General features: G+C 47.3%; 1 protein-coding gene across 1 annotated transcript; it reads left to right on the top strand.

Annotated features, from left to right (window-relative positions):
- The first annotated feature begins 303 nt into the window (after positions 1-303).
- Positions 304-21,007, top strand: tesk2 (testis associated actin remodelling kinase 2). The gene is made up of 13 exons (XM_040170384.2): positions 304-867; positions 3,577-3,986; positions 4,232-4,351; positions 7,849-7,970; positions 9,301-9,349; positions 12,184-12,330; positions 13,302-13,384; positions 14,307-14,391; positions 14,685-14,768; positions 15,188-15,274; positions 16,420-16,558; positions 18,611-19,144; positions 19,538-21,007. Exons 2-13 carry the CDS (start codon positions 3,864-3,866, stop codon positions 19,816-19,818), a joined length of 1,854 nt encoding a protein of 617 aa, XP_040026318.2. The 5' UTR covers positions 304-867; positions 3,577-3,863; the 3' UTR covers positions 19,819-21,007.
- Positions 21,008-21,268: the final 261 nt, after the last annotated feature.

Raw genomic sequence — 21,268 nt, 5'->3', positions numbered from 1 at the left:
TTTTTTTTTAATTTTGCAGAACATTTTTGTCAAAAAGTAGCTGTTACCTGCCTGAATAATATTGATCTATCGCATCATATTTTTTTCCAATGTATTTATGGTGTCTTTCAACTGCTTGGACTTATGCTTTCTCTCATTTTGTGTTACCTTCCTATAGTATTCATCTTCAAAAGAGATGTACATATAGACTTGTACTTGAAAACTAATTTAAGATAAGTGTGAAGTGAACTTCAAGAACTCTAACACTTGTTTTCTGTTCTTTCATTCTTACTTTTAAATTACGTCATACCCATACTGAAATACATATATATGTTTGTTCCGTTACTTTTTCATTATTATTATTAACTGTCTCAGTATTTAAGACGCGCCTTCACATACGCACGGATTCCCCGGCCAGTGATTGGTCAATCTACCTGCCAATCAAACGTGGGCGGGTTAAGCCCGAGTCACTCGGTGAGGGCGAAGCGGCGGCGGAGCTGTCAAACGGCAGCAATCGGCTGAAATAATTTCACGGACGGTGCGAAACACGTCGTACTTTGCTCTTCAGCGGCAACGAGCAGGACGGACGCGTACTTCGAGAGCACTTTGAGCATTCCGCCTTTGGGAATTTGGACTTCTTAACCGCCGGCGACGAAAAACTTCCTGTTTTTTCGTGTGTTGGTGTTGCCGTGCTAACGTTTGTTAGCTCTTCGCTTAGCTAAGAGTTTTGTTGACATTTAGCCGCGCAGCTAGTCGCGCAGGAGCCGCGGGACCTACTTTTTTTGTCGTTTCGTGCCGGTTTCGCTCGTCTTTTTCCTTTAAATGCGACCCGACGGGAAGGCATGGCGCCCGGCTTCTACTGCACTCATTCCCAGGAGATAATACGAGGTAAGTCCGCGCAACTTCATCGACGAGTTCAATAAAACAGCGACCTGCGCTGCTTTTTTTTTTTTTTTAGGTTTGTTTACGTTGCCTTTTCTGGCGTTGGTTCATCTCTTTTTCTTACTCATCCAGTCACCTCTGTTTAACGCCACATGTTGCATGAAGCTGTTTTTGGCAGCATCGGCTCATTAACTGTCCGCGGGATAAAGATAATGTGCAGGTTTCGGTTCCGCCCCGCGGACTCGTTCATCGCTTTAAACCCCGGAGGAATGACAGGTATGTCATTACCGCCCAGCACAATGGATGCGGTCAGATGAGCGGCTTCTTCTTCTCACTTTAGTCCAATGTGCCTCTGCTCATCTACTTGACAAAGATGCCTTTTTCTCCCTGTGTGAAACGAGACCGCTCAGTTATGTGAATGCTCTGAGAAAAGGCGTGTTTGTAGTTTACATTTATCTTTTCTGAATAAGTGATTTTTGTTGTTGTTGTTGTTTTCTCGTCTTTTGTGATCCAAGTATACACAACCACAGTGTGTCACACACACATTCACTCACGCCCGTTTAATTCCCCATGCCCTTCAGAGACACTTTTAACCCTCGCTGCAACCTGTCATTACAACATCACTTAAGTTGTGATTCATTGCTGACGTTTTCTATGGGCCTGTAATCCAGTGGGACACAGCTGGATACCGCTCGGTCGTTGGAACGCGTGGCCTGAGGCGGCTTGGGAGACGTCCCATCTGGTTTGGAGAAGCAACAAGCCACATTTTTACAGACCCCCTCCAAAAAATGAGAAAATTCCGCCCTTTTCCACGCCGCGCGTCCCTTTGCTGTGGTGTCGTAAAGCCGAGCCCTGAGAGCACGCGGGCAGCAGCCGGTAGTTTAGAAACAAATATAGTATTGCACGCTGGTGGCGTGTCAATTTCCTTTCTAATCACTTTCATCAAAAAGATTTCCTGCAGGACGGCTCATTGCGGGTTATCGTATTTCTCAGCATTCCGGGATTGTGTGCTGTCGTCTCATTTTTAAACGGTGTGTAGTTGTTTTGTAGCATGTGGCCGAGGTGGTCCTCTTTGTAGTTGGGATTTGTTGATAGATTGACGATGTCTCTTTTTTTATGTTTACCGCAGAAGTGGGTGTCAGTTTGGTTTACTGCCTCAGGCTGGAAACTTCATCCTGAAATGAAGATGGATATTTACATTTCACAGAATTCCGCTTACTTCGTCAGAGTTGGCGGCATTTGCACGATTGACATTCTAGTTCGCGTGGGACGTTTGGCTTTGAGCGATGATGGAGGTGAGTGTGGGCACACCAGCTCTTCTCTGTGGCTTCCAGCTGTTTTGAACCTACGGAGAGTTTCCGTCTCACTTGCTGACCTTCTCTGATTCAACGACGCAGAACAAACTGTGTCCTCTCTGTCCCCCGGATGGGGAAGCTGCTTAAATGAGCGAGAATATCCTCGCCCTCGGCACTTGTGGCATACTGGCACTTTTATTTGGACCGTACGATTTCAGCAAGGCAGAAAATAAAATGTCCTTGTAGAGTAAAGAGAACGTGGATGATGAACAGCTTTGTAGGGATGCGGCTGGAAGAGAGAATCGTGTCAGAAGTCGTCCGCTACATCTGCAGAAACCCTCCGGTCTGGTTTCTGCGGCGTAACGCTGACGGACCAAAGCACAACCATGTCATCTCCATGTGGTTTTAAGTTTCTGATCTTAGGAGACCTCTTCTTGACCCAAGATGGTCTCTGTTGTTTCTGCTCGGGCTGAAAGTAGGTCACTTAAGTCTATTCCTTTTAAAAATGCCACTGCTCCTTTCCCATTACTGGAAAACAACCTACATTACATCAGACATATATGACTGATGTGTTACTGCTAATAACAATCTGAACGTCTACAATGGGAGACTGTTGGTAAAAGTGATGGTGTTAACCTTCTACATGATGTGCATGACCTCCTTTTGGGTAATATATAGTATAGTAATACATTCACCTCAAAGGAAACGTTTGTCTGGGTTGAACTTTCCTAAATTTCCATGGTGAAATCTTCTGTACAAACCAACAGTCATTTCTGCTCCAACAATAATGAATGATTAACTGATTCTCTGAATAGGCATTTCCATTTTCTGCCAATCATTACAGGCACTCTGTGCGTTTTCTCATGATTTAAACTAAAGTAATGTTTACATCCGGTGTTAATCACAAAAGCTAACCCCACCTCCAAGTGTCGCAAAACATATTTACATTAATGATTCATTCTCTGGAATAAAGTGTTCCTAAAAGTTGAACATGAAAGCCACATTGTTTCGGACCTTAAGCCACAGGCTCCCTTTCCCGTTGCCCTTTGTACCCTGCTGACTTTGTTTTGGATGGCAGGAAGGTCCCGGACCCAAACTATTCCTTGGCTAATCTCCCATAATTGGACAATCGGCCCCTATTACAGCCATTACATCTGGGCCTGTTGAGCCGTGGTGGCTTGTCTCGTCCATCCTGAGGCCTTTCCCAGATAGCAACACCGTTTTAATGGAATTGTAGCGCGGCAGCTTTTGTTGGATATTTCAAGGTGTGAAATGCTTCACTATTAAAACAGCATTCACAAAAAAGATGGATTCTTTTGGCTCAATCGTTGATCGCTGATCACTAAATTCCAACCATTGTACTCTTAAAATACTCACAGAAAAAAATATGTAAATAAAGTTTTCTCTTTACTGTCTCTAGGTCTCCAACGGCTCCCGATACATCTGTCGGCCATGTGAGAAGCCTCTCGCCCTGGTGGACTTTGGTGGACCCGACCAGGCTGCGTCACCAGCGGGTGCCCGACGCTACAACATCAGACTGAAGTCTATGCTTGTGACACATTCTCTCCCAGGACGCAAACCCAGTAAAGTCCGTGCTGCCGTGGAACCCTCGGCCCCGTTAAAACAATCCAGTGCTCCTGTCATGTGGGTACGTTGCAGAAAAAGGCCCATAATACCCTCACTGGTGTCCCCGTCTTTCACGTCACCATGGACCGGAATAAACGCAACTCCATCGCTGGGCTTCCCACGCGACCCGAGCGCATCGGCGAGGACGGAGCGGGTGTGGGAGGGGAAGGGGGCGGCGAGATGGGCGCGGGGTCGCCTTCACAGGTCAGTCGCTGTTGTCTTATTTCAAGCGTTGTGCAGCGCATACGTTCTTTATAGCAGGCTTAAGAATGTAAAACAAAGAATGTTGAGTTATGACACGCACACACGCACAATATTAACAATCACGACCCCCCACGGGCGTGTCGGATCAGTAGTCCCTCTCCACCCCCCCCCCCCCCCCCCCCCAGCATGCCCATCAGATCAAGGTGTAGGCCTGTTGGTAACCAGTCAGGTCTTGTCTTCTCCAGGTGGGCAGGGTGTGGCCCTCGTCCTACAGAGCCCTCATCAGTGCCTTCTCATGTCTCACACGCCTTGATGACTTCACCTGTGAGTGGATTGGCTCTGGATTCTTCTCTGATGTCTACAAGGTGGGTTGTAGACGATCTCCTCGTCCGCCGGACGCTCTCCGTCAGATAACACTTGACTCGTTTGACCCGAGGAATGATTTCTTTTTCGTGCTTGTGCCGTGGTCACGATTAATAACGGGGAGCCTGCTGTGCTGGGCCTTCGCATTGACATGCACCCAAACTGTTGGAGCCAAGCTAACATTCCATATGGTTACATCGTGTCGCGTTGCATCACGTTAATGTACCGGGTCGGTCGGAGACGGGTGGTTTCTCTGGTGTCTTCGACCTTCGCTCAGTTGACAGTTTCAGGTCACGTTAGACCGCGGCCGCTTCAGAGACGTCACTTGAACAGACTTCTTGACCTCGTTATTTAGTTCACTCCCCATCTTGTCCGTGATCCGTATGGCTGATTATGTTAACCGATTGAGCACCAGCAGATTCATTTATTTAGTCTTGTTTGTATCAAAAAGGCCACCGTTACCTATTCAAGCTGTGGGTGAATAACGACAAATTACCTTTGAAAGGGTTCAGACGGATCTATGTATGTGGTCTCTGGCACATGGACGGAAATAACCCGATTAATGAAGAATAATAGCCGGGACGGTTTTGGATGACATTAAGCCAGGCTCTGTTTTAATTGTGCAGCATTGATGAATGTTGTATTATGATTCAGAAGGGATTCTGTTTCCTTGCCACTACTGAACGTGTTCATTGGAATTATAATAAGCCACCCGTCCACAACAATGAGCTCTCTATCAGATTGTTGAAGTGGTTTGAAGTTTCAGTGTGTGTTACTGTCTGGCTGAAACCCGGCGGGGGGGATGATTGATGATGATGATTGATGATTGATGGTGGTGTCTGACAGTTATCGGTGAGTTCTGGCACGGCCCTGTCTGACCTTTAGAGATGTCTGCTGCAGCATATCGGGGCTTATTTGATTGGCATTTATCAGCCATATTAAACCATTTGTTAATTATGACCCGGCTGTCACATTCACCTCATTGTGTGTCTGTGAAGCTGGAGCTCGTTCCTTTTACCGCTTACTTCAGCCATATACTCCTGTCTAGATGTTATATAAAGCAGCATTAGACTATGAACCGTTTCTCCCTGCAATTATGAACACTGGTGGACCCATGCTGAACAAAACACTTTATTAAACTATGTAAAACAACGTATTTATTGTTTCGGAAAGTGTTAGTCTTTGACTCATGGTGGTATTTGCTCATATAGAGTACGATTTGTTTCTAACCAGAAGTGAGGGAAAACTATTACAATAGGAGGTTATTTTTTCTCGATCTACTATGACTTGCGTGCATATTATGAACAATTAAACCGGCTCAGTCTCTCATAAATGTTCAGACACGTAATCAAGCGTACCAACACGTTTACGTGGGCCGTGCAGCCGTGTGTCATTTATTATAAGTACCACTTCAGCCCTTTGCTGAGTAATGGAAATATCTGTTTGTGTTTGTTCTTTTCTGTGAGCGAGAGGAACGCGGAGGTAAACAACGAAGGGGAATGTTATCAGCTGCTTAAAGACTGCAGCTCTGGAGAAGAAGAAGGAGGAGATGTGGAGGGTTTCTGCAGCTTTTGGCTGAGGAGACGAGCAGAAAAGGGAGAAAAGGTTTTTATGGTAAATCTCCCCAGAAATGTGCAATGGATGAAAACAGGAGACATCAGAGAGGCGAGTGTGCAGAAAGGTGAGAGGAGGAGGAGGAGGAGGAGGAGATGAGGGAGAAGAACTAGGGCTTTAGTAGAGGGGAGATGAGTAGATGAGGATTAGGGGCGACTGCCTGTTGGGGGCCACAGCGAGGGGGGATCGGGAACACGTGCGGACGGGGGGGGGATGTGAAGAGTGAGGAACGGGGGGGATGGGGGGGTCGGAGGAGGATAGACGGATGTGGGGGAGGAGGAGGCCTTCAGAGGAGTGGCCATCTGTTGTTCCTGCGGTGGAGACCGCCGGCTCGTAGCCACGCCCCCTTTCCTTTGAACTTGAACAGAGCGATTTCTGTCCCTGTGTGACGGAGCCGGACCCAATCTGACCCAAGATCAGCAACCTTTTTCTCTCACAACTTCGGACGTCTCCAAATGTTGAAGTCAAGAGTTTAGCAGAAGATCGCTTTTTAATTCAACACCTCCCAAATAATCCACTCTGACTCGACCGTCCGTTTATTTCACCTGCTGGAAGTTATTTGCTCAGAGAACCGCGGCGTTAGAAGCCGCTCCCACTCTGTCAGTCAATACCACCGGTAACATATTTCCATAGATACACATTTTCCGGACTTTCCCTGTCCGAGCTGCTGTCTTTTCCCGGAAGAGCTTTTTGCAATGATTACACGAGGGGGGAAAGAAATGCGAGCTAACCAAATTATGCTGTACACGTATCTATGTCTAATCACATATTATTATTTTTGTTTTCCGCAACTAACCATACTGTGTCTTTGGCTGCTGGTGTGTGTGTGTGTGTATTTTAGCTGCAGTGTGACAGCAAGCAGCGCCTCTGCTTTGCATCTAACTAGGACGATGACTTCCTGTCCTGCGGAGCCCTCGATAATGTTTGAATAGGCTCTTTGTTGCTGCAGGCTCTTTACCTTCAGACACACCGGTAAAGGTGGAGGCCTATTAAAATGTGCATTGTGTGTGTGTGTGTGTGTGTGTCTGCAGCAGCTGCTCTCTGTGGTTGGACGTTTCCTCCCTGCACGCACTGAAGTGTATTCAGAAGAAACCCAAAGATTGCTAATTAATGCACTGCCTTGTCGTGCTTTTGAAACAGACCTCGGGTCACTTGACTCCTTCAAAGGCAGTGGAGTGATCGGTGGGGAAGGGGGCAGGCAATGAACGCCTCCCCCTCCCCCTAACACTCTTTAATGGGAGCCAACAATCATAACAAACCCATTTGTATTGGCTTCATTACAGAGATTAACTGTGTTTAGTCCTTTTTCCGAGAATTTGCAAACTGTTAAACAGCCCGCAGTGATTCTTTGGAAGCAAGCGAATTTAAATCCTTTTTAGTACTGAAATACCGGCTGGGATCACAATAAGAATTCAGTCATTTTAATCACAGGGGAAGATTAGAGAAACAAAACTATTCTACTTCTCTTGGAGCCAGATTGATACTGCTTGAAAGTTCAGCAGGAAAAGCTTTGGTGTTTTCTTCCTGTCGTGACACGTCTGCAGTGTTTCCACCCGAGGCCCGCTGGGATTGGCTGCAGCCCCCCGAATCCCCCGGCCCCCGCCAGGATGGATGGATGAGGTTGATGATGCTACCACCCTCTAAAATTGCGATGGAAACTAAAGTCCAAACGCCCAATAATACACAATTGATTGTGCAGCTCTGGGGTGACACATCTACTTTGTCACGGCTGGTCAGCAATGAATGACCCCGTTTCAGTTCTCCTTTTATAAGCTGCTCTCCTGTTTCCTCTGTTTCTTTTCCCGCAGCAGGGGCCCCCAGCTTCGATTTTATCCTCTTTTGTTTAGTTGCAGCACATTGAAGTGTGACCCGATGTGTTTCCCAGGTGCGTCATCGGGCTTCAGACCAAGTCATGGCTCTGAAGATGAACAAGCTGAGCAGCAACCGGGCGAACATGCTGAGAGAGGTGCAGCTAATGAACCGGCTCTCCCATCCGTACATACTCAGGTTGGTAACCGACTCACCGAAGAACAGAATACGTTTCCCCCAGACACTTAGTGAAGGACGTCTTCTGTCACAAGGGATCGGGACGAAGCTACGAACCATCAGGTTACAGTGTTTCATCGGTAGAACTAAACGAGCTCGGCATGAGGAAAAGTTATATCAGAACTTTTATAACAAATGCATCTTTATTTTAAATGCTGACGCTAATTGGTGCAACCAAAGGCCGTTGAGAACAAGTATGTTTTGAGGTTTGTGTCCATGACGGATCAAATTCTGACAAAAAAATCCCCTGTTGTCCCGCTGCGATGGTTTAGTTTAGTGTCTCTGCTGCATTTTGTATCCTAACTTGCATTACGGAAACATGTTTTGAATTTATATTACCCTTTTTTTTTTTTTTTTTCTCCTGATACGCTTCTTCTTCTTGTGTAAGACTTTAAGCTGCCTCTGTATTTAAAGGGTGTTATACAAATAAGTGGACCTTGCCCTGCTATTTATGACAGGAAGGGGGGAAAGTCTGTAGACTAAATAAAACTTTATAGCAACCAGAATTCAAAAAGCTTCAGAACCCCAGAATAGAATCAGTGTTTGCTTCATTGTAGTAAACACGCTCACATTCTGCTCCGCTCTCCTGGGTGGGAGAGAGCGCGCGTGTGTGTGTGTGTGTGTGTATGTTTCAACCAACGCGCGCGCACACACACGCATGTCAGCCCGCGTGTGCGCGTGCACACACTCGCTCTGTATCTTTCACAATGGCGTCTCTGTTGAGCCGAGTGCGTCTGTGTGTTAACGAGCGGACACTGAGGGGGTCGTTGTTCGCCGAAGCCCGACGAGGACCCACAAAGTCGACCTCCTCACTGCCGCGAGCGTTACGAGGCCGTCGGCGCCGCGCGTGAACAAAGTTGTTTCCTTTTCTGTTAATATTTTACAACCGCTTTGACGTCACAAAGCCTTTTCTCTCCGACGTGTCACACTGATGGAGAAACACTCTCACAAGCAGAAGAAGCATCGTGGAAGGTTCGGTGTTTCTTAAGAGGAGAGATTGATGGGCTCCGCTTGTGGAGCAGTGGGTGGTGTGCAGGTGGAGCACCGGAGCTGTTATTATCTCCCTGATAACAGGCGGTCTGCCAGTCTGGTCTTGTCCGCTCGTATCTTAATCCTTTTCCAACTATCCTTCGTGCTTTCTCTGTTCACTCGAAGGTCGCGCGAGACTTTTCTCTCGATGTGGCCGCGCTATTTTTCCCCGCGTCCTTGGCTCGTCTCTGAGATTAAATCACAGCGTTATGACAACTTAATCCTGCCCGTCTTCAGTGTTTTCTCCTTCTTTTCTTCCCAGGTTCAAGGGAGTGTGTGTCCACGAGGGCCAGCTCCACGCTCTGACCGAGGTAGGACGGCACACCTCACGGCTTTGTCACAAGCACACAATAAGCAGGATCAAAAGGGTATTTTCTGACCGCGTTGGCTGTATTTAAGCCGCGTTTGCGTGTCGGAGGAACATATCGCCTCTTGTCGGTGAGAATCATTAGTTTCGTGCTTATTTGTCTCCTTTGTGACAAGGTCAGATAGCTAAGCCGCGGGATTTATGTCACACCGACACACCGTTCGCCGCAGATGTGACTGTAAACAGAAAGATGCGTGTAACTGTGGACAGATGGTACAAGACGCTCGATTCATCGCACTCTGAAGAAAGCGCACACTGTTGGAAACGCTTTCAGGCGCACGCACATGTACGTGATTACACTGTTGCTTTGCTCGGTGAATGCAGGCATTGTAGCTCTGACCAACAAAGACAAAACTTTCTGCAGGAACACAACACACTTCTTAAGAAGCCACACACACACACACGCACATTTTTCTTCATATACTGCAGCTGATGCAGAACGAATCCAAGCGTTGTGGGGCGCACGTATAAATAAAGCCGCTCGCACGCTGCGGTAGGTCTTGTTTTCCTGCCGCACAGTAAACAGATCCTGTTGTGTCGCGCCAGCAGCGAGATGCGTTCTGTGACCCCGGCAGCGGGCTCATGCCGTTTTGTTACCTGACCCCTCAGCATGAGGCCGCGCTCGAAGGAAATGAGAGTTAAGTTACTGCGCGGCCCCCCGGGGCCGTCGCACGCACACTCGAGCGCACACAGGGATGCGTGCGAGTCCACAGACCCCTGCAGAATACACAAAAAGCAAAAAGGAGCCACTTCTGTCTGGGAGGTGTTGGATCGACGGCGCCTTGCCCGTCTTCAGGGCACCCCGGGGTGCAGCCTCGGACCCGCCGCGCTTTGTCTCTGCAGGATCTCGATCGAATGCACTTCATAGGAAAGGCTCCTGCCAGCATAATCTGGGCTAATGGTAATTCATGACCCTTGGCAGGATTACACTGCTGTTTGAAGCTGCTCCCCAGCAGACAACGATCTTTTTGTTTGAGCATTTCCAGGTTTTTTTTTTTTTGTTTTTTTTTCAACCCAAAAGTGTAGCGGAACAATTTCCGAAAACAGCATGTTTCTCATTTCCTGAGCCATCCAGGTTAAACGCGGTCATAGCGAGGCCCCATACGTTGTTCAAACGTGGGCTTTGTCAAGCAATTACTGCGGTATATCAGTAACTCCACAAATAGGATGAAGCAAATTCCGGGAAAAATGCTGCGCAACAAATAAGAGGCTTTTTCTTTCTTTCTTTTTTGAACGCGACTTCGCTCCCATTCGGTCACTTTCAGCCGTGTGTCGGAGCGCTTTGCCCATCGCTGCGCATTCTGCCGTTAGAGGGATGACGTTGGATTTGTCTTGAGTTTTAAATGCCCCTCTTAGTGGAGTTTACCCCCCTCAAAGCAGGCAGAAAACAGATGTGGAGAAAGGAGGCATTTATTGGACCAACACTGTAATCCTCCGACATCTCGAGCCCTTTGTCATTTAAAAATGATAACAAGGAGGTACAAAATAAAAAAGAAGCACTAGACAGGACAGATTATTTGAGTCTGGTGGAATATTTTTAATGGATTTATAAAGGGTCCAAGGAGACGGAAGGATCATCTCACTTCTTGTCTTTAATCGGGTAAACATTCCATTAAACACTTGCAGGCATTAGGTGACACATCAATAATCTGAGCTAAATGTGTCTCATTGAATTCAAACTTGGTTTGTAAAGCAGGTTTTCCATGTTTGAATGATGCGTGAATATATTTGGCATATTTGTGTTTTCACTTTGGGGTGAATTACAGACCGAATGTACGAGATGAAGATGAAAACGAGCGTCCTTATGGAGGCTGAGCCGTCACAGCGTTTGAGATTTAAGTGTGATCAGGGTCGTGAACCGGCATTCAGCTGGAAAAGTCACGCACAGCTTAGTGGAAATAATGTTCTTTGTTGTAAGAAGGCATTTCAATGAGCAGGAACCCAAACATTAGTCAGTTTAGGCAGCCGTCCATCACTTGAAGGCTTAAAAAGAACCAGTTCACTCCAAAGAAGTAGACCCCTCCTCCCCTCGACGTCCTGACCCGTCTCCGTGTCCCACCCTGTCTCTGTCTAGCTGCCCACCGCTGCTTGGTGCTTCGTGACGCGGGATTACCGGGTCAGGGTGTCTGCATGCGAGCGAGCAACGAGGTCAGACGAGTTATTCTGGATCAAAGCCGACAGGCTGAGCGAAGGACCCCGGATGCTTTTAAAGCCGCTGAGCCCATCTGACCGCGGGAGAACACCAGCGCTTCTGCGAGCGCGTTGAGCGAGCCGCCGGACAGATTCGATTCAGTCGATCCATCGACCCCCCCGACACCCCCGGGCCGGTCACCAATCAGCCCTCCCCCCTGTGAGCCAGCCGACAGACAGACAGTCGATCGGTCGGATGGAGTTCGCCTGTTATCTTCTGTGTAGTTGCGTGTCACCAAGTGGCCCGTGAAGGCCACCGACCGGCCCGTGGCGTCTCCGCGGTTACGGCTCGCTGTGCCGACCACGATCAGAACACTGGCGTCTCCTCAGCTCGCCAACATGGCGGCTTGGTGCAGCCAAACGAGCACGTTGTGCTTCCTCGGCTGAAGATCATTTCATGTTGTGAATCCATCATTGGTTGTTTTGGAGAATTCTACCTTTTATTCTTTACAAGAAGTCAAAGAGTAAACTATTAAATATCGCGATACATAAAGTCTTAGATCCGCTTAGTGGCCAAACATCATTTCTTCTGTCGCAATCTTTTTTTTTTTCTACCTTCTTCACATGTGTGTCTTTGTTTTCCTCCAGTACATCAATGGTGGGAACCTGGAGCAGCTCATAGACAGCAACAAACACCTGAGTTGGGCCACGAGGGTGAAACTGGCCTCTGAGATCGCCGGCGGTTTGTCCTACCTGCACTCCAAGGGCATATTCCACCGGGACCTCACCTCCAAGGTGAGCGAGGCGACGGCTTCCTCTGTCAGAAGCTCTAACTGGAAGTACTGACCAGTTTATATTCAAATCTCTGTGTTTTGGTTCCGGTATGATGCTGCAATCTCTTAAGACTGGTCTTTAGATGTCGGATAGAAACGCTGCAGCTTCACGTGGTCTCGAGCCGCGTGTCTGCTCTTTCACTCCTCCAGACGTTTACGACCCTGCAGAGAACTCTGATGTGATCATCTGTGCCACGTTGGGGGGGGGGGGGGGGGGGGGGGCTCATATCATTTGCATGTCTAAGCAAAGAATAAAAAACGAAAAAGGTCGATGCCTCTCGGATTAATGTTCCTTAGATGAATACAAAGTGCGTTTGTTTATGACTCGTCTCTGTCAAGAAGCTCAACATGCGAAGCGACCTTCCCTCTAGAGGTTACAATGTGTTCTTTATAGAGTCCCATCCCATCTCTGTAAATAAATGATCAAATAAGAGGTCAGAGAATAAGCCTTTGATGCGACTGTATAAAGGGCAGGAGGACACTTTAAAACGACAACATATGGAAACCAAAAGTACCCGTAACATTAAATATTAACTGTGCAGTGAAGCAGCGTGGCGCATTTATCCAACACATTATTACATAGTGGAGGGATATGTAGAAAAACATGATATTAAGTGTGTAGAACATTAATGTTCGTTATTGTTTAAAGTGCACGTGCTGGATTTTACTGGGAAGTTGCAGAACGTCTTGGGCAACATCAATGACCTTTGTAACATCTACAGTGAAAAAGAAACTACACATCTCTGCATATTTATGTCCTCTTACCTCCTGTTTTGTAATGTACAAAGAATGAAAACAATACAACAGACCCCACTTCAATCAGGAAGTGGAGCTTTTGGATTGTTTTCCTGCAAAAGTTTTTTTTATTTTTTAAATAACTTCCTCAATAAAACGTGAGGAAATGATGATGACGATGCTTTTCTGTGTCCACAGAACTGCCTGATCAAATGTGAGGACAACGGCTACACGGCAGTGGTGGGAGACTTTGGCCTGGCAGAGAAGATCCCCACCAACCTGTAAGAGTTCTTTTATTGTGAAAGGGCCAAAGAACATACAGCCAACGTCAATGCTCATTTCCTTCATGAATACAACTTCTAAAATGATCCAGTGATGTGGTGGAACGGTCGCCACGGCGATCAAGAACCTCACCGGGCAAAATCGTTCATTTGTCGTCATCGTCGTTTGCCTTTTGAGGGACGCAGCGGATTCAACAGCGTTCACCTTCTCGTTTACATTTATTCCGAACTCCCTAAGAAGAACCACAAATAGATCAAAGGTTCAAAGTCCATTTCTGCGCCATTTCCTGTTGCAGCGTTTTCTGAGTCACTTCAGCGTCACTGACAAACGCATCACATTCCTGTGATTTGATGGCAGGAGGATCCCATCGGAAGTTATTTTCTCTTTGAATGCTGCAGTAGCACAAAGAGGGTCATTGTCTTCTGTCTTCTGAAGCATCTGCGTGTCATCTCGATGTAGTGTCATTCTCATGAACCTGATATGTCGGTTACACCTTGAGGGAACTTCCTCAAAATAACTTTGACTCCACGATGACCTGAGTAGAAAGAAAAAAACGCTTTTGGCCACAACTCAAGAATTCTTAATCCTAATTATACAATTTCACACAAACGTGGGATGAAATAACGATGAAAGGGCTTGTGGACGGACTTTGAGCCGTGGAACCGCGACGAGGGTTTGGTTAGCCGGGGAAGGTCATGTCCTCCCGTCATGTCGACTCCACCTCATCGGAATCTGAACCGAGAACAAGCTGCTCTGTCTAATTTTGAGTGGAACACAGTGGGTTTTTTTTTTCTTCCTATAAATGTCACAAAGACGTATTAAAGAACTTTCTTCACTCACTCACACAAGGTTCTCTGAAGCTGCTTGATTACAACGGACCAAAAGCATTAACACGTTGTGCGTGTGTGTGTGCGTGCGCAGTGCTGAAGTAGAGAAGCTGTCGGTGGTCGGCTCTCCTTTCTGGATGGCTCCGGAGGTGCTGAGAAACGAACCCTACGACGAGAAGGTAACACCATGAACTTTGACCTCTAACTTTAAGTAGTGGTGTTGACTGCGCTGATGTGGAAATGATTGTTTTTAACTATGTATATCCCTCTCATTGGGTATTACTTATACATTTAACACTTATTAAGTATCAGTATGATTCATTTTACATGTGTTTGAATCTTAACAAACACCTGGAGGGAGATAAATTCTATTAACCAGCAACAACAAGGACATACAGACATTTTCCTCTTTATGAACCAGCGAGCTGCATATTTGGCGCCTGCGTGCGTTGACGTGCGTCTCTGTTCTCAGACCGACGTGTTCTCCTTCGGCATCATCCTGTGTGAGATCATCGCGAGGGTCCAGGCCGACCCCGACTTCCTCCCCCGCACGGAGGTGAGCGCTCCTCCGCCTGCTGGCACCTCCGGTTCACTCTTTGTCCCATTCACATGCACACGCACCTTAACGTCTTCATTAACCTGCCTGAGATCATCTGGCATCACTGTCATCAATGTTTATTATATATTATATATAGTTTATGTATCTTTGAGAGTATTTTACAAAATATCATGAAAATAAGAAGCCACACAGTGTTATCGGAGATGTCGGAGCCAAAGTGGATCCTTGGCAGCGAGCAGCCGCGTGTCACAGGGATTAGTCTGACATGAGTCTGGCTTTGGCAGCGCAGAGTCGCAGCCTGTCAAACATCTGATGAAGCTCCGTTGATCTTTGTCCTCATCCCTCTTTCTGAAGACGGACTTCCTGTTATAAATAAATCCCCCTGTCGCTCTGTCTTCTCTCCCTCCCCCGAGCAGAACTTCGGCCTGGACTATCACACCTTCCAGCACATGGTGGGAGACTGTCCGCCCGACTTCCTGCAGCTAGCCTTCAACTGCTGCAACGTGAGTCCAGCTGCCGGTCCGTCTCCCCGCGTGGAGACGCGTCTCCGTAGTGTAACTGTCCGCTTGTGGAAGACGTGCAAACGTGCATCCGCCTCTCTAACTTATCTCCTCTCAATGTGTTTTATTTCTACCTTCTTAAGTAATTATTATTCCGTTGTTCAGGAATAGAGGAGCAATCTGATTATCTGAGTAATCTCCTTTGGGTTACCATCCGGGGGGGTGGAGGGGGCTGGAGGGGGGGGGTCTTCTGTTCACCACAAGCTGGTGGTCAAACACGCTTGTTCTCATGAATCACTTTTAAGAAGAGGAGGTTTCAGTGAATCAGTAAAGAGTTTAGTTTTGCTCACCTCCTCGTGGACGGATTTGTGATTTTTAATTACAAACCTGTGAGGAGGAGGAGGAGGAAGAGGAGGAGGAGCTTGTTCCAGATTGTGCGGCACCCTGCTGATTGAGCCTGTATTACATCTCTTCTCATCCTGTCTGTTGTCTCTCTTTCATCCTCCTTTCCTCCCTTATTCTCCTCTTTTTCTTTTTTCCCTCCCAGAGGAGTGTAATTAATTACTTTAGTTAATTGCTCGGCCGTATGTCTTCATCTTCAGCTACATTTTTGTGGCCTGTTTTGTTCTTTCTTTCCTTCTCCCTCCCACATGTTCCCCTCTCCAACTCTCCTTCGTCTACTTCTTCTTTTTATGGCTCATTTTGTTTTGCTTCCCTGTTTTTCATCTTCAGTTTTTCCTCACTTTTAAATATTCTTCGACAAAGACGCTCGATGTAACGTGGCTGATACGCGTGTTTCCTTTGGACAGAAATCCCTTTTTACAAAACCTCTGGTTCTCCAGTGGAGCCCAGCAGGGTCCCAACGACAGGAATAACTGATATGATCACCGTCTTATTTACTTATAAAAGTTCCTTGTTATACTTCTGGGGGATTTCTTCACTCTGGCTTCTCGTTTTCATGCTGAGAAACTGAATATTTACACAGCAAAGGGCCAATAAAAGCTCTAAAACATTCTTCTTATACGCCACGAAAGAAATATGAATTTCCTAAAAAACATTAACTTGTAAATGCATCTTCCTATTGGTTTATGTTTTACTTTTCCCTGATGTGTTACTGCATGTTAACATCTCTTATTTTCTCCCCTTAGATGGACCCTAAACTCCGTCCGTCCTTCCCGGACATCGTCAGGCAGCTCGAGGGGATTCTCGCCGGCCTCAAAGTCGAAGAGATGGAGCACGAGTGCGACCCGCTCGGCGGGGACATCGACAAGAAGGCCGTGTCCAAAGGTAACGACGTCTCACCCCGCAATGCGTCTCACCCCGCAATGCGTCTCACCCCACTATGCGTCTCACCCCACAGGACATCTCACCCCGCTATGCGTCTCACCCCACAGGGCATCTCACCCCGCTATGCGTCTCACCGCACGATGTGTCTCACCCCACAGGGCATCTCACCCCGCTATGCGTCTCACCCCACAGGGCATCTCACCCCGCTATGCGTCTCACCGCACGATGTGTCTCACCCCACAGGGCATCTCACCCCGCTATGCATCTCACCCCGCAATGCGTCTCATCCCACATGGCGTCTCCCCTGCTATGCGTCTCACCCCGCGATGCGTCTCACCCCACAGGGCATCTCACCCCGCTATGTGTCTCACCCCACAGGGCATCTCACCCCGCGATGCGTCTCACCCCGCAATGCGTCTCACCCCACTATGCGTCTCACCCCACAGGGCATCTCACCCCGCTATACGTCTCACCCCACAGGGCATCTCACCCCGCTATGCGTCTCACCGCACGATGTGTCTCACCCCACAGGGCATCTCACCCCGCTATGCGTCTCACCCCACAGGGCATCTCACCCCGCTATGCGTCTCACCGCACGATGTGTCTCACCCCGCTATGCATCTCACCCCGCTATGCATCTCACCCCGCTATGCATCTCACCCCGCAATGCGTCTCATCCCACATGGCGTCTCACCCCGCGGTGCGTCTCACCCCGCTACGCGTCTCACCCCGCTACGCGTCTCATCCCACAGGGCGTCTCGCCCCGCGATGCGTCTCACTCCACATGGCGTCTCACCCCGCGGTGCCGGGATTCGTCATTTCAGCCGTTGCTTTAGTCGATAAAAGTCACGCCTGTGAAGACGCCGTCCTCTAATCGGAGAAGCGAACAGAAAGCTGTCTTTGTGTCGTCCTCTCGGCCTCGTGAGGATTTCCCCTCCAGGCGCCGCTCGTCGAGTCCGGCTGTCATCCACTCAGCCGATCGATATTTCCCTTTTCATCCCGTCGAGGTCGATGATTCCGCGTTTGCTTCCGTCGGCTACAAACAAACTGTCCTCCTTCCCCAAAAACCACAGCCGGCTTTGTTCAGGCCGCATTCAAACTTCCCTTTTAGTCCGACAACGAACTTTCCAGCGGAGTAAGATGTGTCGTTTTTTTCCTCCATCTGGATCGCTTGTTTCTTTGCACCGTATCGCACTTCAAAGAGGTCTTTGCTCGCTCATCACATAAACTTCACCGTGACGTCTAGGTGCCCACTTTGGGACACCTGATCCGTGCAGGCGCAGGTTTCACTTCTAATTCGGTCCCGCGTGTCGCCGCCTGCATGTCTGACCGTCCGGCAGTAATGTTTTTGTTACGACGGGCCAAGCGGCTGCTTTACCTCTGTGCTGCAGGACGGAGAACACAAACATGTGACGCAGGAGGGGTTTAGTGAAGCGACACTTCTGGTGTCCGGTTCAATCCGCCGACGTTTAGGAATCGCAGTCTGGGCCGGTCGGCACAAGTGATGCACATCTCGTATCTTGTTCTGCAGATCCGACAGTTCTCACTCTCAACCTTTTAGATTACATCATGAGGCTCTTCTGCTGCGTCGCCGTTTACCCGATAACATCGCCGCTTCCTCGAAGACTTCATCACACCCGCAGAAGGAAATATTTCTGTTGCTCAACAACATTTTAGCCAAAGGTTTTGGTCGAGCCCTCATGATTAATTCTCAGATATTTACTAACAAAAGTGCAACACCGACTGAGATCTGAGATCTGATAGGAGGGTTTTCATGGGTCGCTGGTTCGTTCATATGTATCAACTTTGGGGAAAAATGTACTTTCTGTTCTGTTCTCTGAACAACGTGATTATGATCAATCGCTGCAAACCGAGACCCAAAACAGTCAGGATTTGGCCTCTATCGCCACCTGCTGGTTTTATCAGATCATCTATTTTATTTTCAGAGGACTACTGACAAGTAGTCTGACTGCATGTGAAACTTTTTCGACATTTCATTTGGTACATTTTACGTGAAAAGTATCTCACGCCGCGTCTGTCTCCTGGTCCCAGGGGAGAAGATCCAGGGCTTCAAGCGCCTGAACCCTCTCGGTTTCCAGGATGATAAAATCCCTCCCAAGTCGCCGCGCCCCCGACGAAACATCTGGCTCAGCCGCAGCCAGTCGGACATCTTCTCGTGCAAACCGGGGAAGAAAGTGAACGTCCAGGACCCCTACTACAACCCCACCATCGCCCAGAGGGCCTCCAAGGCCCGCAAGGTCAACCCCTTCACCGCCCGAGAGGACCTGTGCGGCGGCAAGATCAAGTTCTTCGACGTGCCGAGCGCGTCCGTCTTCTCGCTGGTGTTTGACCTCCACTCGCCGCCGGGGAGCGCGTTCGGCGACCGGCCGGTGGCTCACGGGGCCGCGGGGGGCCAACAGGCGACGTCGTACTACTGGCGGCAGCTGCCGGGGAGGCGGTGTCACTCTCTGCCCGTGTCGCCCCAGCTGCCGCGCTCCGAGGTCTTCCAGCTCGCTGCCGAGGTCGGCGCCAACCACAACGGTTCCGTCACCTGTAACTCCAGCCTGCTCGCCAACGCGCTGCCGGGTGAGAGCGCCTCTTTGAGCTTTCCTGACTTTAAAAGCCTCCAAAAATATTTGCTTTTTTGACTTTTAAAATAGAATTGGAATGTTCAACATGGGCCATGAAAAATAATCTGATCTGTAAAAGAATAAAAAATGAAATGTGGAAATAAAAATAAGAACAAATAAAACAAGTAAATAAAATAAATATAAATATTATATAAATAATATATTTATTATATATAATATTATATATTAAATATATAAATAAAAGTACACTATAGAAGTATATAAAATGTTGATGTATAAAGATAAATAAATCAAATAATAAATATAAGCGGCAGTTTATATTCAAAGTGGGAAGCAGCTTCACAGAAAAAGATCAATAATCTTTTTTTGTTTCCCTCTTTTCTCGCAGCGATTAACTTCAGGCCTGACGCCGTCCTGGCGGCGAAAGCCTTGCTGATCAGCTGGGCGAAGAAATACGTCGTGGTTGAAATCCCACCTTACTGCAGGCAGCAAGGAGGGGAGGAGGACGCGGCGGAGGAGAGGAAGCAGGAGGGGAAGGAGGAGCTTGGGGAGAGCGGCTCTCCGATGGCCCCCAGCAGCGAGAGGAACAGTGGGGAGGCGATGGAATGTTCCAGCATCCTGGAGGAAGAGGAGGGACGAGAGAGAGGGACGGACCCCTGCCCCATGTAACACACACACACACACGTGGGGGTTTGGGGGGGTGGATGAGGACTTCTAACTGAGGATGGAGGACACGGAGGCTGGTGACTGAAAGAATGAATATATTGGGAAACAAAGCAAACCGTTGACTGTATCACAAGTTGATTCACAAATCAAGCGCACCCGCGGGAGATGAATAACATCTGTGCAAAGATGCAACCAGCCGGGTGGGACGGGACAAGTCGGCTTTTTTCAACGGACACTCGACATAGAGATTATTTTTTTGAGACGGTTGTTTATATTTAATATTGTGAGATGATGTAGATGTTTTCTTTGTAAAGGTGTCTCATACAATGCGTCTTGTGAATGGAGATCCCTTGTGTTGTGTATTTGTGACTGTTTGAGAATCAAAGTTTTTTTGATATTTTCCCTCCGTGTTCTTTGACAAACGTTTATATGAAATCAAAAAAAATCCTTTTCCGATCGACGAGGCAATTTAAAGCAACTGAGACAGATGTTTCTATGTTTTACTCTCTAAAAGGCATTTTTATTTGGTCAGATATGCTGTGAATCAGTCAAACTAACAGCATTCATCAATCCAAATCTTAAAGAATCATATTCCATATTTGGTCATCGGTCCACCGGAAAGTCGCTCTGATTCGGCTCATCGTTTTAATGCGCCGCATCGAGGAGAAGCTTCTCCTTCATTCAGTCTCATCCAAATCTCACCTGGTTAAAGATGTCTGGAGTAATAATTTCAGTGAAATCCAAAGTAAACTTCAACATGAAAGGAAAACCAGTCGGATGACTGATATTTATATTTGAGGTAAACGGCTAAACAGCGTAAAGAGGTTTGTTCTGTCACGTTTTAGTTCTAAATAGAAATTGTTCCTTCATTTCCCTCCTAAAGAGATGGTACAACTTGCAGTGGCAGGATTTTACTTCAATGTGTATTTTATTTGAATTAATAGCTCGTTTATAGCACATCCAGCTGGCGGTTCATCTGGTGACATTTCCTCTTCTGTCGTGATGTTAGAATAATATTTGTTGCTCCTCACGTCTCTGATGATGACGAACCGAACCACTCACTACTTTTCCGGCGTCGTTTTACAATATAAAGGATCTAATTTGATATTTATGAGAAAACATTTTGAATGTCTTTTTGTATATAAAGTTTGTTACCTGCTTTGGTGAATACAGATCAAGATGCTATAACGAAGCTTCTCAGTTTTCCTTGTTTGTCTTTTCTTCACTAAAATATATATTATGAAAACATGATTATATCTGATAAATATATTTTTTGTTTGACACATGGTAAAAATCACGCAGTGACTTTAATGGTCACACAAACTGGGCTTGAACTTTCACATTAAATTAAAATTTCAACCACAAATAACCCCACTAATAATCATAATTGGTACCGATTTTAGTTTTTTGAGACCAGCAGACGTTTAAAAATAGTTTTAATTACCATACGCTT

This window comes from Gasterosteus aculeatus, chromosome 3, assembly GCF_964276395.1.
Source record: "Gasterosteus aculeatus chromosome 3, fGasAcu3.hap1.1, whole genome shotgun sequence".
Classification (NCBI taxonomy): domain Eukaryota; kingdom Metazoa; phylum Chordata; class Actinopteri; order Perciformes; family Gasterosteidae; genus Gasterosteus; species Gasterosteus aculeatus.
This window is presented reverse-complemented; position numbering and strand designations above follow the sequence as displayed.